The sequence below is a fragment of the Manis pentadactyla genome, chromosome 14, assembly GCF_030020395.1.
Source record: "Manis pentadactyla isolate mManPen7 chromosome 14, mManPen7.hap1, whole genome shotgun sequence".
Taxonomy (NCBI): Eukaryota; Metazoa; Chordata; class Mammalia; order Pholidota; family Manidae; genus Manis; species Manis pentadactyla.
The window spans coordinates 32566291-32585715 of record NC_080032.1 but is presented as its reverse complement, the minus strand read 5'-3'; the positions used below and the strand labels follow the sequence as shown (position 1 = coordinate 32585715).

At 38.1% G+C, this 19425-nt stretch overlaps 1 protein-coding gene across 32 annotated transcripts in view; it reads right to left on the bottom strand.

Annotated features, from left to right (window-relative positions):
* LRRFIP2 (LRR binding FLII interacting protein 2) overlaps positions 1-19425 on the bottom strand; it is a 140217-nt gene that overhangs the window by 113685 nt on the left and 7107 nt on the right. For 27 of the 32 annotated variants that reach the window (XM_036921583.2, XM_036921589.2, XM_036921586.2 and 24 more), the window contains one exon: positions 31-174. The exons of 3 other annotated variants lie outside the window; for them this stretch is intronic. In XM_036921583.2, the coding sequence (XP_036777478.2) occupies positions 31-120 (90 nt within the window). In that variant the 5' untranslated portion in view covers positions 121-174. Of the gene's footprint in view, positions 1-30; positions 175-19425 lie in introns of those variants that run through there. 2 more of the 32 variants (XM_036921587.2, XM_057492600.1) reach the window with 1 other exon arrangement.

The window sequence follows — 19425 nt, the reverse complement described above, 5'->3', positions numbered from 1 at the left end:
TCTGTGTTGAGAGGGGATTTCCAGACACACCTCTCTGGCAATGCTACTCAAAGCTTCATCTTCTGCAGAAAATCGGTCTTTCACAGGTGTCCTTTTTCTTCCAGAACCAGGAGTCCCCATCTTATTTTCTTAATAGTCTTTTAACTGTGAAAAGTGAGTTCACTGTTCTCAGCCCTGAAATAAACAGAAACGGGATAATTTAGGATGCTTCTCTTTCCACAGTTTTAATGCTCATTTCCACATTCATTTTTTTTTAGTAACAATATATTTTATTGTTTGACCAACTCTCTTCAGAGTAAGCTAGTTATTACACAATATAAAAACAATAGCCTCCTATTCAAAATTAATTACTCTAGATTTATTTAGCAAGTCTTATTTTTGTAAACAAATACCACATTTAAATGCATTTTATATCAATTTTCACACTTATCCTTTTCTACTAAGGTGACAATTCAATGACAGCTTCCATATAGTTTTGTTGCTGTACATGAAAAACTAGTCAAACTGCAAATAAGCGTCACAACTTGAATTTACAGAAAATAAATGGCCAGCTCTGAGGAGGAGACCAGAATTTGTTCTGGATGTGTAGTCTCATTTCTAAAGATATTATTTCACCATCACATTTTTCCATATGTTTCTATACCCACCTGTTCTTGGAAATTATGGGCAATAAATTGGTAGAAGGCAGGAAAAGGAAACTAGAGTTTTTGTTTTTTAAGGAATGCATTTCCTAGGAATAAGATGGATGGCTTCCATTGTTCCTCTTTGGTCATCAAAGGAGTAGGAAAAATAATAGACTCCAAGTAATCAACCTCACCTGACACTAATAACATCAGAATGCGGGATTTAAATGTAGGTTCACATTTTTTAAAAAGGCATCTTCACAGATGTAAGGTTGGAGGCACCGGAGGGAGGGGTGAGCACGTCGGACACTGATGATGTGCCAAAGTCCCTGGCTGCTGCCCCCTCCCAACCTAAAAAATGTGCCTTAGGCTAGCCAATCCTTGTGCCGCTGTAAATCTAAGCTCTGCCTCCCCCTACCTTCTTTAAAAACTCGCTGCCTGCCCTGCTGGGCGTGACTTCCCCAGGCTGTGATAGCGAGACAGGGGAACATCGCCCGGGAATTTGTGCTCAAATAAAATGCCTGGCCCTTTGTTGCCTCTCATCGCCTGCTTATTTCGGCTAGAATTTATCTTACATTTGGTGCCAAAACACGGGAAGGAGCATGAGCGCGGGGCCCCAACTGGCCACCGGTGGCCCTGCCCCCTCTTTCCCCGACCCAGGACCTCAGCCTGCTCTCCACTGCATAGACTATTTTCCGGGGAGTCCCTCAGTTTCCCCCGGTCTGTTTCCCTTCCTAATTCCATTTCACCTGGTCTGTCCGAAATCATAGCTACGTCCAGGTTTGGGCCTCCAGCCCATCCGCTGCGGGTATCCAGGATACCCGCCCCTGGCCCTGCGGTTTGGGAAACATCCCTCACCCAGGCTCCCAGGCTGTCTCCCCTGACTTGGCGCGCTTGGGACGCTGGGCACTCCTCTCAGCGGGATTAGTTGGGGAGTGGCGCAGACTTGGGGAACCAGCCCTTGAAAGCAGAGGCTCAGACCCCGTTGCGGTGTCTCATTTATAATTTAGCTACCCTCTATTTGTCCTGGGAAGTTCGCAAACAGAAGCTAATCTTTCTTTGCTCTGAGGCCGGGCCTCAGTATCCCTTGGACAATCAATCTTGCTGGCCCCCTGAGGGAACTTTCGATTTTGGCCTCCTCACCGACTTAACTAATTACTGCCACTGGAGCGCAGAGTGGGGTAAAATCCCATATGTGCAGGCTTTTTGGACTTTGCGCTCCCACCCAGACCTTTATGTTAAGTGTTCAATGACTCAGGTTCTCCTGGCCCGATCTCCAGTTAAAGATTGTCAGCCTCTTACTCTGCCCAGTCTTTCTTCCTTTTCAGATCCACCGGAGGACCTTGGTCTCCCACCTCTCTCAGCTCGCTACCCCCACCCCTCTCCACCACCATCTTTAAGTTCTTTGTCCTCCCCCGTGTCGCTGCCATCTTAAAGTCCTACATTCTCAACCATGCTGTCTTCCTGCTCCTCTCCTCTTCCAGTGGCTGCACCACCCCTCCCCCTCTCCTTCCGCCTTCACTGCCCTCTTCCCCCACCGGAACACGCTCCTCCCACCCTCCGGTTCCGGAAGCCACGGACAAGAAGCTAAAAAGAAAGAAAGAAATTAAGTATCAGTAACTCAAATCTTTATGTCAGTTTGTCTGTCAGTGTATATGTTTTTATATGAAAAGTATTGCTAACTGTAGTTATGTCTCAATTTGTATGTTTGTGTGTCTAAGTGTAAATAAAAAATATTTTCCTACCTCCAGATGGTATTAATAAAAATTGATTTAAAAACAAGTGCTTGTGAAAATTGAGCATTCTAAAACTTCCAGAAAATCTAATAAAAAAATATTAAGCATTAATGCTAAATTAAGTTTAACTGAAACGGACATGTCCTTATAGTTATCAGCTGCCAAAGTTTACATAAAGTTATTTAAGTTGATGTTATCTGTTAAACACTTCAAGAAGATGCTTAAGGAAAAGCTTGACTTTGTCTAATGTTTGGTAAAAGTTTTGTAAGTAATCTAGCAGGGTTGCTAAAAATAAGTAAACAAGTGTAGCAAAGAAACATCTTAATAATAATGCTGTATTAATGTATAACAGTTTATATATAAGCAAACAGCCTGAGAATTCTTGTAGTAACCAAAATTCTTAAAGTTTGCTAAGTTATATAGACATATTTTGTGCCTAATGAGAAATTGTGCTATAAAGCACATTTCCAAAAATGATAATATACGTTCATAGATGTATCAATCTGAAGAATGCTAGTGTAACAGTTTACAATGGCCTATTTTTCAGTGTTCACTGAAGGTTAAAGTAATAGTTTTAAATTCTAATGAAAACTACTTAATAAGGAAAATATTTCTGTATGCTAAAGATGTGTGTTTTAATAAGAGAAAGTATAAAAAATGGAAATTTGTGCTATGCTGATGGACAGTGACTGTAAAGGGGTTTATAGGGGAGAGCCTAGTAAACATAATATTCGTCATGTAAGTGTAGATTAGTGATTGAAAAAAAAAAAAAAAAGGGCAGTTTCTGTGTGGTAACCTCCAACGAGTTCTACACAAGGGTATAAAGGGCATATAAAAGTGTAGGCAAAGGGTCTGTTTGTGTTTATACAGAGGATCAAAGCCTAATTGGGCTACCCCGAAAATGAACTAAGATACGATATGAAAAAGAACTTCCAACATCTGCACTCTCTGGAAGACTCATGCCAGAAGATGATCATCAAAAAACCCCAACAAAGATCCACGCACTGCTACAGCTGTAGATGCACTCATCCCACCAGCTCCTGGACTTGCCATGGGAATGAGGAAGGAGATATCTAAGCTGGCCTGTGCATACAGTAAAACAACAAATTTGACTGGATCTATACTGTTGGAACTCAACCAAGAATTAGGAGAAGTGCAAATTGTAGCGCTCCAAAGTCTTACAACTACAGACTATTTACTGTTAAAAGAACATATGGCATGTGAACAGTCCCCAGGAATGGGTTGTTTTAATTTGTCTGATTTCTCTCAGACTGTTCAAGTTCAGTTGGACAATATCCACCATATCATAGATAAGTTTTCACAAATGCCTAAGGTGCCTTAATGGTTTTCTTGGTTTCACTGGAGATGGCTGGTAATTACAGATATGCTTTGGTTATGTAACTATACTCCTATTATGTTAATGTGTGTGTGCAATTTAAGTAGTAGCTTAAAACCTGTACATGCTGAAGTTACTCTACAAGAAGATATATCAAAGAAATAATCAATCTTCCCATGTTTTCTTCCGCCTGCTACTTCTATAGCTTTTCTTCTTCCTTCCTAATTACAACCCTTAAATAGAATTTGTGCCTCATATCAAATTTACCGAGTATCATAATTCCTCCAAGTGGTAAAGATACCTCAAGACAAATGCTGGGCATAGAAGCCACAGGGCATAAATATGCAAAGAAGTAAAAAGCTAACTTTTTCAAACAATAAGGCTTCTCTCTCACTTACCAACTTCACATTTCCCTGTATGGCCCCGGAAGATGACTGGTTAGCCAGAGACGGGTAAGATTCCTCAAGGGAGGAACAACCTAAGACAGGCACAGTCGCAGGGGGGCCATCAGGTGAGAAATTGGGGATCAACAGAGGTGAGGCTTAGAACCTCACCCCCCCGTTCTGAGAGAAATCTTCTGCATACGTGGATGTTTTATTGCCCTGGTCTAGCTTGGATTAACACATAGTCTACAGGCACACACCTGATCATCTACATGTGCTCTCTTACAACACTAAACTATGTTTTCTACCTTTATCTTGTATCTACCTACCACTTCAGCATTTTATTAAAAATAATAATAATAAAGAGAGAAATGTGGTATCCACATATAAATCAAGTATAAAAACCAAATGAGTATTCATATTTGAACTGACTGTTTATAGTTCATAATGCATGAGCAAAACCGAAAGTTTCTGTGATGACTGCCCTTGTACTGTTCACTATGTAACTTATTCATTATGTAAGAATTTGTTCTACATGTAAAAACTTGTTTGTTATGCCTCAGAAGATTGGAGACTGACAAAAATTAGGCTTGGGGTGGATTAATGATTGTGCATTGAGCATTGACTCCCCTATACAGAATTTTATTGTCGTTAACAACCATTTGATCAATAAATATGAGAGATGCCCTCACAAAAAAAAAAAAAAAAAAAAAAAAAAAGGACAGACTTCCAATGGTAAAATAAATTAGTAACCGGGATGTAATGTATAGCATAAGGAATATAGTCAAGATATTGTAACAGCCTGGTAGGGTGATAGCTGGAACCTAGAATTATGTATATAAATGTTCTACCACTGTGTTGTACACTTGAAACTCATGTAATGTAATACTGTGTGTCAACTACCCTTCAAGAAAAAATAATTATTTAAAAAATAAAAAAAAAAAAAAATGGAAATTTGTTTTGTTGAGGGCAAAAGAAGGTAATTGTTCTAAAGTACAGTTATTTATTTAAAGGGGGAGAACACTGAATGTAAAGAGAAAGTTGTAGAAAGCTTGTGGAAAAATTGATATAGTCATGCTATGTGAAATTAAAGCAAGTGAGTCTTGATATCAAGTACACAGCAAAATCAGAATTTTGTTCTCAGTTAAAAAGACAAAGTTTTCTTAAACTGTTAGTCTGCTCTTAATGTTGAAAGATTGCAAAAGGCTTTCTAATTGTTTTATCAAAATAGTTTCTCATGCTTAAAATCTAAATGAATTGTCTAAGTATTTAAGAAAATGAGATTCTAATATCAAAGGACTAAATGTTAAACTTTGCTAATAAGTGTGTAACCTTCTGTATTTGCCTTTAAAATCTTTCATTGTCTTTCTGGTTAAATGGATAAGTATTTCTTCATGGCAACCTATAATCCTATTTAAGCAAATGCCAAAGAAACTTTCTTTTGACAACTTTCCAAAATCAAATTCAAAAAAGTGCTTTTACCTCTAGTTAACTCTGATATTTTCCAGAGGGCCCTTGGAACATGTCAGAAGAACATTTTCTCCTCATTGGGAGAAATATTTGGCTAATTTGGCTTATTTATCTGATATATATTTACCTAGAACGCACTGTCAAAAAGAATGATGCTAAACTTTGTTACTGAGTGTTTTGTGTTACAGAAATATCCAAATTTCCTTATGACAACTGTCTTACAGTAAGCTCTCATCAGATCTTTAACCATTGTCATTTATAAGTCTTTTGTCATTTATAGTCACTGTCTTATTACACCTAAACTAGTAAAGAACTAGATTTCACCAGAACAAGTATTAGTTACATAAGAAGTAAGTTAAAAAGGCAGAAGAGGGACCCCAAACTCCACTGCATGACCTGGTAACCATGGCCTTTAAAGTCTTTAATACCCGTGATGAAGAACATGAGAAGAGGACAGTGTCCCAAACCCAAGCCTTTGCAGTGGCCCTGTGGCTGGCAGGACAGGGGTCTCATCACACCAAAGACTAGTCCAGAGCTCGTGAGCCTCTGGGACCCTACTTCCAGTGTAGCCAAGAAGACCACTGAGCAAAGAGATGCCCCAACCTGACCAATAAGCTGACTAAACCCTGCCCAGTTTGCGGTAAGAAAAGTTATTGGAAAGTAGAGTGCCCAGTTGGGGAAGGTCATCCTCCTGCAACAGAGTCTCGTGGGAGGGAGGCCCCCCTGAGGGACTCACCTCGGGACCTGCTGAGCCTACTCGAAGACTGAAGATGCCTAAACTTGAACACCCCTATCACCCTTGCTGAGCCCAGGGCCAAGCTGTGGGTAGCGGGTAAGTCCATCTTCTTTTTGGTGGACATGGAGGCTGCCTACTCTGTTTTACCTTCCTTTCAGGGGCGTTTACATCCTTCCCAGGTCTCAGTCGTGGGTGTCATGGGAACCCCCTCTAAGCCTCTAGAGACAGGTCCAGTAGCCTACACTTTTGAGAGCCATCCTCTTACCCACTCATTTCTAGTCATCCCATTCTGTCCCTTCCCTTTGTTAGGGAGAGATCTCCTCTCCAAGCTTGGTGCCTCTATCTCCCTGCCTCTTAGTCATCCCCAACTGAGCTCACTCATCATCTTAGCCAATATAAGTTGTGGCCCTGAGCCCTCCACAGACCCTCCTGTACCATCGACTGGTGTTAACCCGATAGTCCGAGACACCTCTACTCCTGTAGTGTTGAGCCATCATGCTCCAGTCCTCATCCGCCTCAAAGACCCATCTTCCTCTCCTTCTAGACCCCAATTTCCTATTTCCCAAGTCCATCACAAGGGCATCCTACCTATCATTAACCATCTTCTTTCTCAAAGGCTTCTGGTACCAATTCTCCCTGTAACACTGCAATCCTTCCAGTCAAGAAGCCATTGGGGGCCTACCAACTTGTTCAAGACCTGCAGATAATCAATGAGGCTGTAGTCCCTCTTCACCCAGTCATCCCTAACCCTTATACTCTCTTATCTCAAGTTCCCCTGAACACCTCTCCTACCTACCTTACTTCTCACTCCCAAGAAAGATACCCCCTTGTCCCGCCCAATGTTTGTCTTTCCATTCTTTCGTCCAGGCTGCCTGCTATGAACAAGCCTCTGTCTCTCATTGTTCGGACTACAGTACTAGACAGGGCAAAGCCTGAGTGATCATGCTAGACATATCTGTCCTGAGAGACGAAGACAACATATCTGCTAGAACCTCCGGCCACCGATAGAGAGGTCGGACAGTAGAAGTGAACAAGACCATGTGGGTACATCAGTACTCGCCCCTTCCCTCCAAGCCTCCTCTGGCCTCCCACCAGCCTCAACCCTACCCGTGCCACCCCTCCTCAGCCAGAAGTAGCCAGATCGAGTCGGCGCCCATTATAACCAAAAGGCTGGAATGTAAGGTTGGAGGCACTGGAGGGAGGGGGAGCACGTGGAACACTGATGACGTGCCAAAGTCCCCAGCTGCTGCCCCCTCCCAACCTGAAAAATGTGCCTTAGGCTAGCCAATCCTCGTGCCACTGTAAATCTATGCTCTGCCTCCCCCTACCTTCTTTAAAAACTCGCTGCCTGCCCTGCTGAGCGTGACTTCCCCGGCCTGTGACTAGCCAGACCGGGGAACATCGCCCAGGAATTGCACTCAAATAAACTGCCTGGCCCTTTGTTGCCTCTCATCGCCTGCTTATTTCGACTAGAATTTATCTTACAATAGATAATCCTATTTCTAGAGTTCTCATGTATTTACCTGTGGTTTTTATAATTAACTATAATAAAAAGAGTCCAATAGAAAATTGATTAAACTAGAAACTGAATAAACAGGTATTTTAAATATTAAACCCCATTTTTTATTTAAAGTCTTAAGTTTCCTTTCTTTTCAGAACTTTTATCTCATGTTTTTATAACTTTAATTTAAAAAGAATTAACTGCTTTCCTTTTCCTTCATGGAAAATAGAAACATTTACTATGCTGAAATACTTTATTATCAGTTGAAATGAAACTAGTGATTCAACTTAAGCTATGTGAACTAAATAGTATTTCAATTAAGAGCATTTTAAAAGAAATTCCTCTACTAAACATTGAAATAAATTGTAACAATTTTTTTGAGAATTTATTCTACCGTTTTGAAATGTGGCAGAAATAACATCTAGCTGCAATGTATATACTGAAATATCAAGATAAGCCTTGAAGTTTTTATGGACCGTAAATGTGTTAAGTTTAAGTGAATACCTGTAAGATTATGATTAGCACTCCAATTCTCAAATGGCTAAATGAAAAGGAAAAACAGACAGCAATGTGTCTAGCAGTATGTTCTAATACACAGATGATCCTTTAACACTGCTGCCGTCGCTGCCTTTGTCTTCGTCACTGTCGCAGCCACCACTGCCACCACCATGTTTGTGTCCACGTTCATTTTTAACAAGGAATTATATGTATGTATTTGTATATAACTTAAAAAAATTATAGTCACCAAATAGTTCTTCCCACTATCAAATTATTTCAATACATTTTAGAATACTTAAATTTATGCTAATTACTGAACCTCCTAACTCTTTTTACCACACTGCCTACAGCAACCCTTGAGAATGTTATGTTAGCCTCAGAACACTGCAGTCAGCAGTAATTCTAAGTAACAGTTTAAGATTACTAAAACTATTATGAAAAAGTATTTCCCTTTCAAAAAAGCCATTCAGTCTAAAGCTCTGAGAGAACATATTCAAGAACTTCTTTAATATAGGGCCTTAAAGCTACAAAGGTAACTTGACTTGTTAGTGTAATTTAAGAAACAATTCCAATTAAACCATCACCACATGGAAAAACAAGTGAGGGTTTATTATGCAGGATACAGAGTAACAATAACCAACACTGTCCATGCAACAAGTATTTGAGGACCTGCTACTGCCATGTACTAAGGGGTATGCCAAAGATACAGTGATCAACAAAACTGACATAGGCCAACGATGAATATATCTATGGATCTATTATTATTGTTACCATTAGGAAATGGGCCAATTTTTACAAAACAAAGAAGGAAAATTCATCTGCCAGGATTAAATAACAAAGACGATAAAGACCATCTAATCTTTCTAACACGTGGTACTGGAAATGAAGGATTCTCATAAGAGAATACATCCTTGTTGGCAAGACCACCCTCTCTCAAACACATTCCTGAGAAGTACAGCTCATTTAGTTAAATACCCATTAACTTAAAAAAAATTTTCCCTAGCTTTAACGAAACAAACTGGCGAAATTTCATTACACAGTGAGTCACAAAGGAATTCTCAACTAAGTCTGTCCTAACAGAATGAACTGTATTAAAACCACCAGTGACTTTAATGTGTTGGAATTTACTTAATTCAGGCAAAATAAACAGAACCACTTCATCAATCCACAATTCCAAAAAGTTTTCTCCAATGAAAATTCAGACCATTCCCATTTACCTGACACCTTTACTCATTCCCACATAGCCAGCTTGTTCTGTTTGTCAGTTAGAATGAGGACTGGTGATAGCTTATTATTCTGCCATAGAAAATCTATCTGGAAATGATAAGAAAAGGACTCACTTAATGAGGGAAAAAGGAAGAAGAATGTATGTTTGAGAGCAGCAGCTGATAAATCCCAGCCACAAATCAAGATATGCTGAGGAGTACAGAGCAGTTTCTTCAGAAGTCTCCTATCATCATCCTCACCCTCAGCATCATTTTAAAAATCCTTAATGTACAAATATTAGTCCCTACTGAGAAAAAAGCAGCATGCAATACAAAACTCCTTTTCAGACTAGAGTGACAATTTAACTGATGCACCATGCTATCACCCAAAATTTGTCCTTCAGCCACCTCCCCAAGGACACACTGAAAGATCTTTCACAGAAGCAGGAGACAAAGACAGAGACATTTTTAAATTCCAGACACCAAAAATAATTACAGAAGAAGAAATAAAGATTTGGCTGAAGTGTGTCAAGTTTGTCTGGTTTCATTAGGAGTATAGGATTATAGGTGCATTTTTTCCTTCTCCTTGATTCTCTAACATTTCAATAGCATTGGGAAAAGGGAGATGCATTAAAAATTAAAACATTCATATTCAAGGCTCAAAGAATAAAGGAGCCCTTAAGCAGGTCGCACTCAAATGAGGCACAATACGCTATGCAGCTAAGACACACTATCTGAGGCCACTGCTGGTGGCACTCTTTCGAACGTATTTCTTTCTCCTCTTTCTTTATCCATTTTCCTTCCTTCTCAACTAACATTGCCTTAGACGTTGGACTTACCAGGATATTTCTAGCACAGAGATTTACATAAAGAATTATCTTTTCCTAAAAATACCTCAAAACAAAACTGTTTCAACAAGCTTCAGGCTAGCCAGCCCTGAGAGAAAGATGACAAGAAAAGGGACAGAGGCATACGATAAGCAGAAAAAGAGAACAACTTCCTATCGGTCTTCCTTGTCCTTCCTGTCCCATCTACCTAGGTGTTTACATGACTGAATGGCCAGGTCCTGTCTCCTTTTTCAGTTGCACTGAGGCAGATTAACAATTACCTATTTCAAAAAACAATGTAGTGCTTTTGAAAGAATTATATTATGTGTCCTCTTTAGGCAGATACCCTTACTAATTTTTTTTTAATTAAAGGTTTTCAGCTCCTATGCATTCTATCTTCAAAATGACAAAAATAAGAATGTAGATTCTGACCTCACATAGATTACTTCCAGTGTCTGGTCATAAAGGGCTTTCCATAAGCTTCTACCCAGTGAGGTTTCTTCAGGGGACTTTTCACCAGGAGCCATGTTAATCTCTTCCAGCTTCTCTTCAGTATCAACCAAGAGCTAAACCTTCATATCCACTGACAAGAACAAAATGCCTACATTTTTCTCAAGCCTTTACCCAGACAATGTTAAGCTGATTTTCTCCAGATGGTTTTGTCATTCAGTATTTGTCTACCTAAAGGAAAGAAGGGAGGTAACATGCTGTGGAGTATAAACCTTCCAAATAGACAGGATAGCTGTAAGGCTTTCTCTTCTCCAATGAGCTTCTCATTTAATAAATTTCTGAAAAACAAGCATTTTGCCACATTAAGTGGCATTTCAGTCATAATATTTTCACCTTTGTGAGAAACAGAATGTGTGTGATATTGGTATGTCACATTCAAAATGGCACACTTAGATAGTTCTGTCTGGATCCTGATAATTGCAGTTCCCTTATGTCTAAGTATTTCACCATAGAGAACTCAAACTATTGGACAGTAAATCTTTGCAACAGAATTGTCATTACAGTTAACGCTAGTTTGCACAATAAAACATTCAGTAGTTATTTATTGGCAAATCCCAGTATCTGGAATGGCACTTGAACCAAAGACTTAGTGTGATTGCAGCTATTGCCACTGGACCAAATTTAAAGCTAGAGGATCTGAGTTCAACTGACTACATTATCAATTGCTGCTTTCCTCTTCCCACTGCCTGAACCTTGGGTTCTTTACCTACTCAAGGAAAGAAATGCTGTCTCAGCTAACTAACATGACTGATGTGAGGCTCAAATGATTCAGACAAATGCAAACACTTATTACACTTATAAGGCACTCCATAAATGTTTAGTGTCTGAATTAACTACTCCTTTTACATATTCACCTTATGAAGCTGACAAAAGGACAATCCTTGCCTTTCTTTACAATTTCATACTTTAAACAAAACAAAAATGTCCTGAAGTTATCCTCCAGTGTGCATTACATGGTATCATTAGACATGCTAAGAATTTTTTCTGAAGCATAGAACAATGGAAAAAAATTTTAATGCCTTAACTGTAATCATTACACTGTGTAGCATATTTACATAACAAAAGTTAAAAAGAAATGTTTGAGGTACTTTATGGCATTCAAGTCTATATTGAAAACTCAACTGAATACAGTTTTGAAAATGTGGCCTTATAATGGATGTTAGTCCTCTCATTAGATAGAATACAATTGATTTAGAAAGAAAAAGATGATAGTGGTCATAAAATGGTACACTTAAAATCTTTGCGTACCTTTCTATGTAAATTTTACCTAAAAGAAAACGACCTCCAAAGAAATATTGAACTCTACTCAGTGATGCACATGCTGAAATATGTAGGACTGACGTGCACTGACATCTGCTTATTTTGAGATATAGCCAAAAACAATGGAATAACAGATACAGGAATGGATAAAGGAATAGGTAGATGACAAAGGACAGTAACATATTAATAGTGGAATCTGGGTAGTAGGTACATGAATGTTCACAGAACTCTTTCAATTTTTCTATATGTTTGAAAATTGCATAATAAAGTGGGAAAAAAGGGAACTGCTTGAGAAAGGCAGATGACTAAGTGAACAAAAGGCATGGGAATTGGGAATTGCAACACAAAATCTTGATTTGAAATAGAAAGGAAGACAGAGGTAATCCTAGTATGAGAGAATATCAATCATTATGTATACACTAGAAAGATTTTGGGCAAAGGAGAGAAAAGCCCAAATTCCTGGGTAAAAGAGAAAAAATGGAGGAAGGGCAAGGTCAAGGGCAGGGGTACAGGGAGGGGAGGGTGGGGAATGGAGGAAGGAAAGGAGGAGGAATGAACTACAGTTAAAGACATCAAGCCTGCCAATATCTAGATGAGACCATTGTATAAAATGAATAAATCATTAACAGAACCTCCAAAAAGAATAACAGGTACATCTGCACATTGAGGCAAAGTATAAATTGAAAAAACAATATATGAGGCAAAATGGGCAGACCTTGTAGAACTTGGAAAGGTAAATGCTAAACACAAACTAAATCTTAGAAGAAAATCAGAACCTACAGTGGTTAATTTAAACTCGTTTTTTAGCAAATACAATGCCAATAAAATCAATGAGAACCTGTATAATCACATCTCTTACTTCCACATTCAGCATTCCTAAGAATTACCAGAAATAGGATATTGATAGAAATTAGATTTAAAGTTGTTCATATACCCAATACAATTGATAATCTTTCCATTTACCCTTTTCACAAGATGACATGTCAATGGTTGCATTTCCTTCCTTGTTAACATGTTATTGATAAATGAACTCTAATGGGCTGTATGTTCAACATGATTTATATTACTATTTCATCAATTGTGCAGAACCCAAATTAGGAATATGTACTGTAACCAACAACTACATTCTCTAGAACCTATTTTCTAGAACCATTCAAATGGCCTCCTTTCCCTATGCTTTTAAAGTATCTCAGAAATGTACAGACATACATTCAGAGGATGAAAGAAAGGGAGAGAGAGAATTACATATTGCTGAGGATAGGTCAGACTTAACAGAATGAAATAAAGCAGAAAACAGGAAAAGGACAGAAGTACAAGGGACTACAATAGAAGCTCCGGTAGCAAAGAACAAAGAAAAAAACAAAAATGAGGGAGAAAGGGAAAAGTGTGCAGTAAGGATATGGTTTTTAAAATGTAAATTAATATGAAGGAGGTTCTAAAATTAGGACATCTTTATGTCTTTAATTTCTCCCTTTTCAACAATATCTACTGTGAATCTGCAAGGCACTATGTACATAATAATCACTGCCTTGTAAATAGGCAAAAAGGTATAGCGGAAACACAGAAATTCTTTATAAAGAAGACAAGGTACTTACGCTATTTCTACATATCCCTTCTTAATGGTGTTTGCTAAAGTACAAAATTTTATTTTGAGGAGGTCAATTTACTTTTTCTTTTGTTGTTTCATTTATTGTATCTAAGAAAGCTCTGCATACCCAAGATCACCAAGATTTACTTCTATGTTTTCTAATAGTTTTATTGTTTTAGCTCTTACTTTTATGTCTATGATCCATTTTGGTTTAATTTTGTATATGGTGTGAGGTAGGGACCCAACTTTATTCTTTTGCATGTGAACATCTATTTTCCCAGTACCACTTGTTGAAAAGACTATTCTTTCCCTCGTTGAACTGTCTTGGCACCTTTGTCAAAAACCAACTGACCCTAAAAGTAAGGGTCAGTTTATTTTTATTTATTTATTTCTAGACCCTCAATTCTGTCCCACTGATTTATATGTATATCCTTTTGCCAGTATTGCACTGTCTTGATTATTATAACTTATAGTAAGTTTGAAAATTGTTAAGAGAGAGTCCTCCAACTTTGTCCTTCCTCTTTAAGACCATATTGGCTATTCTGTCCCTCTTATAGTTCCATATAGATTTTAGGATTGGCATATCAATTTCTGTTAAAAAAGAAAAAAGGCAGCTGAGACACAGATAGGGATTACATTGAATCTACAGATCAATTTGAGCAGTATTGCCATCTTAACAATATTACGATTCCAATCTATGAACATGGGATGTTTTCCTGTTTATTAAGATCTTCAATTTTGCTCCACAGTTTTGTGGTTTTCAATGAACCAATCTTTTACCTCTTTCATTAAACGTGTTCCTCCATCACAGAGGTCACTTTAAAGATCAAATGGATGTAAAAGTTCTTATAAATTATGGAAATGCATGGTATCACTGATACCAAAAAACAAAGGATTTGAAATCACAATAACAAAAGTGAAGCTTGTAAAGCAGAACTCAGAAGTAAATCCCCTGGCTAAAGTTATTCTCAGCTGAGCCATGGGTGAATGACCATATATTTCAAAGACAAATGTAATCCAACACTAGACTTACATACTTCGTGGGAAGGCACTTTTCACTATTTATAATTAACTAGATATGTACCAGCAATACAAGGAACTGGAAGTCCTCCAACTGGACTATGCAAGTATGTTTTCTTTGTGAGATATACAGAATTATCCCTGAAATACCTCCTCTGCCAAAAGAAATGAAAATGAAAACTAACATGATTAGAAGCATGCAAATGATCTTTTACTAATAATAAAATAGGAGGGGCCAGAATTAAGCCCCAAAGGAACAAATAATTTAAATTAGCCCTAGAGCTTAGGTTCTCCTTTTGATTAAGGATGAGCTCTACTGACAATATTAGTATTAACTATATTCTAATAGTAACACAGTAACATGCAACATAATAAAAATAAAACTCAGATCATAATGCAACAAAACAGAAAAATTACTTGCATAAACAATTATTTTAATTGCAGTAAAATAAAACACAAAACTGGAAATAACCCAAATTGACAACAGTAATTTTTAGTCAGGGCCTGTGAATATAATGTAATAAATTATGGCATCAGACAACTCATGGGAGGCAAGCAAACACAGGGTCAAGTTTCATATCATGCCTACAAGGTACAAAATGATGACAAAATGGCATGTAAAGTATGACTGCATGTATGTAAAACTTCATACATATGAATACTGACTGCCAGAGGCAATATGTAAAAAAAAAAGAATTTTCCTTTTTCTTAAGCTTTATATATTATTGGTAATTACCTTATCAAAAAATGACTTAAGCTAAAAACTACAACGGGGCTATTTCATAGTATGAAAATATAAACATATAATAATAACCAACTTTGAAACTATATTAATAAACTAATAAGGGGGAAAGATTCATTTAATCTGTCACAGCAATTGCAAAGTAGGATTATAAAAATTTGTTGGTCATCTCTGGTAAAACCATCATTTTCTACCAGATTTCATATTAACCATCACTCTTTTAGACATAATGAAATTTTAAGTAGATGAAAAATACATTACTAATTTTAAATAGAATGAGTACCACTGGATTAACCTTTAAAATTAAAAATCTGACTCAAATCAACAGGCCAAATTAGAACAAAGAAGCAAACATTAATGTCCCTAAAGTTCTGGGAAAAACATCAGTTTTCAGGTATACGTGGTTTTTATTATCAGAGCAAAATTGTTTGAAATTTTCAAGTTTTCTCGAAGACCTCTATTCAGTGATTCCTTCCACCCATGTAGCTCACTCATTAAGGAAAAAAAAAGTGACATGAGATTCTTTTACGGCAGAATGGAAGATGTCAACATTTTCCCTCTCTTTAGCCATGCTAGTCAGATTTCTGTAGTTTAAACCTGTCTGAGATAAAAAGGGTAATGTCCTGAAACGGTAGGCAAGATATCAACCAGGAAGAAGTCAACAAGATATAATGCAATGTAAGTACAATGTTCATGAAGGAATGATTAGAGAGGAGGGCAGAGCTGACAGCACAGTGTGAGCAGCTAATCCAAGCGCCACTCCAACCTAAAGACACATGCAATGAGTTCCACGCGGGCACATCGCTTCTGCTCTTGGGAGACCTGAAACCAACAGCTGGTGGCTCCTTTTTATAAAAAGAAGTGTGAGTGACCCTCCCCACTCCCATACCTGCTCGCCCTACCACCCTCCCACACACACACACCCAGAAACAGACAGAAAGACATCAGTAACTTCCCAGAAGTTAAGGACATGAATTGCCAGATTCAAAGGGACCCCACAAACTGCCCAACAGAGTCCACACCAAAGTATTTCATGGTAAATTATCAAAGGGCATTTCAAACACAGGGGACATGAATGATTTTATAAGATTCCAGGGGTGGGAAAATCAGGTTAGATAAAAAGGATTAACAATTAGAATGGTTGTTTTCCAAAAGTAATTTTGGAAATAAGGCAATCTGACACATGCAAGGTCTCAAAACTTTGCCTCTTTTACACCCTCTATCAATAAGCTACTAGAAGATCTAGTTCACCAAATAAAAAATAAAGAGACAAGAAACTTAGCATACAGAAAGCAAATGCAACACTGAAAACTCCATCTCCAGCAGGGTGAGAGATATCCCAAGAAGGCGGCGGCAGACTGAAGCAATGGGTGGGACTCACAAGACACAATGGCGGGCTGTCAGCACCAGAATCTCCACAGCTTCTGAGACTTGTTTTTAACATGAGGTGAGGCCTGCTCCAGGTTTAACTTTCAGTTTGTCTTGACCCCATGTTGATCAAGTTCCTACTGTGCCATCCCCTGGTGACTAGATTGGCTGAGGACTTACTTCACACCAGAGAAGTCTTTTGCTTGTACCTATTCCCGAGAACTAGAGCTTAGAAGCAAAAAATAGATGTATCTGTGTACTCCCCCAACCACATTTCTGTAGATAATTAGTACCCTAGAAAGACTTAAGCTCTGCCACAGGCCCTGATTAGAGTGGGTCTTATGGATTCCCAGAGCTCACTATTTTCCCATGACTTACCAAAGAGAGCTCAGAGAACCCTGCTCAGCTTATTTTCTCCTGTGAGCCCTCATTTAACAGTGGCAATTTAGACCTTTCCTTGCATAGCTAGGTTTATACTTGCTACTTGGTTTTTTTAAAACCAAATGATACACTGCTTAGGGACACACACTACAGCAGACTGGCTTATTGTTGACCAAGCCCTTTCCCTTTTTTGCCCACAGCAGTGGTACCTTTCACAGACTTCCTTGCAGTCAAGTGCAGCCATCTGACTGCATTCTAGTCAGTGGAATGTGGGCAAAGTCATGTATGCCATGTTCAGGCCCGGCCACCAAACTTTTGAAGAAATCTACCACACTCCCTCTCTTTGCCCTCAAATCTGAATCAAATGCAGTAAACTCAGGGAAGGTCTCTGATGCCCTGGGGAACAAGAGTGACTAGATAAAAGGAGCCTGAGTCCCTGGATGTCCTTGTGGAACAAACTACCCCTTTGCCACTGCTTTCCAATTTACAGCAGACAGAGATGTGAGTGAGGAATAAACTTTAATTGTGTTAAGCCATGAAACTCATGGGTTGTTTGTTAAAGTAGATTAGTCTATTCTGACTAATAGACACAAAAGGGTAGTATACCTATTCACTTTTTCTAAATTAAATCACATATTGATTAGAAATACACATACAAAGGATGGCCTGAGAATGAAGGGTTAGGCAGGAAATGGCCCAAGACAGTGATGGGATAGTGATTACATGACAGGAAAGGGGTACCATTAAAGAATACATACAGGAAATTTCCAGGATAATTGCAATACAATTTCTTGACCTAGGTAATAAGACCAAAGATGCTCATTTTACTATTCTTCCTCTGAAACTGTATTTTTGTTTTATATTTTTTATATTTCACAAATTAATTTTTCTGCTCAAAATAAATTAGATAAAGGTAGGATAGACACTTGAAAAATTTGTTGGAGTATTTGGGGAAAATAAAATGAAAAAAAAACTAACCCCTCACCACCCACCCCCCAAAAAAAACCCAGCAACTCTTAACTCCATGGAAAAACTGAAAGTTAAACAAGAAAGGAAACAGTCATGACACAATATTGGCTGAACAGTAAACAATATTTAGTTATAATGAAAACACCAACTATTGACTTAAAATTGCAAAATTGGAATGTTGCAGGGAGAGGAAGAAAAAATAATGAAGAAATACAAAATAACAATAAAAACTATCTGAAGATACTCTTATTTTAATTGCATATATATGGTTTTTAAACAATGTGTTTATAAAAAACATAAGTTCTATTTTATAACCAGCTACAGCAAATTGACTCTAAGATGGTTCCCTACCATCATTTCACCCCACCTCTGCCATTCACACCTTTGTGTAACTACCTCCTCAAGAATATAGGTAGGAGCAACAGACTATGACGAAGGTTATAAGATGTCATTCCCATGACTAGGTTACATTATGTAAGACTGTGCATAGCAGCAAACTTGCTCTAGACTCTCCTAGATGGCTTCATGAATTGGTTATATTGGGAAATGCCATGGGGCCAGGAACTTCAGACTGCCTCTAAGAGTGAAAGTAGCCTTAAGGAGCTTGAAAACAGCCTCTAGATGACCAAGGAAACTTTAGTGAGCAAGAAGCCTCAGTTCTAAAACCACAAAAAAATTAATTCTGCCAAAAATCTAAGTGAGCTTGAAAGCAAATTTTTATAAGGGTCCAGGTCAGAATTCAGTCCAGCCAACACCTTAACTACAGCCTCATGAGACACTGAGGAGAGCCCAGTAGAGCCATGCTGACTCCTGCCCCACAGAAACTGTGCAAAAATAAATGCGTGCTGTTTTAGGCCACTAGATTTGTTTCACAACATAGAAAATGAACACAACAGCTTTTAAAACTTTGGTTAAAGGTATTCAGCAAAGTTGTAGGGATACAAAAGCAACACAAAAAATCAGTTGCATCTCTATACACTAAAGATGAACAATCCAAAGAGGAAACTAAGAAAACAATTCTATTTATAATAGCATCAAAAAGAATAAAATACATAGGAATAAACTTAACCAAGGAGGTAAAAGATCTGTACACCAAAAACTACAAATATTGCTGAAGTAAATCAAAGGAGATATGAATAAATGGAAATTCACCCCATGTTTATGGATCAGAAAACCTAACATTGTGAAAATGTTGATAGTACCCAAAGAAATCTACAGATTCAATGCAACTGGTATCAGATCCCAATGACCTTTTTTGCAGAAATAGAAAAA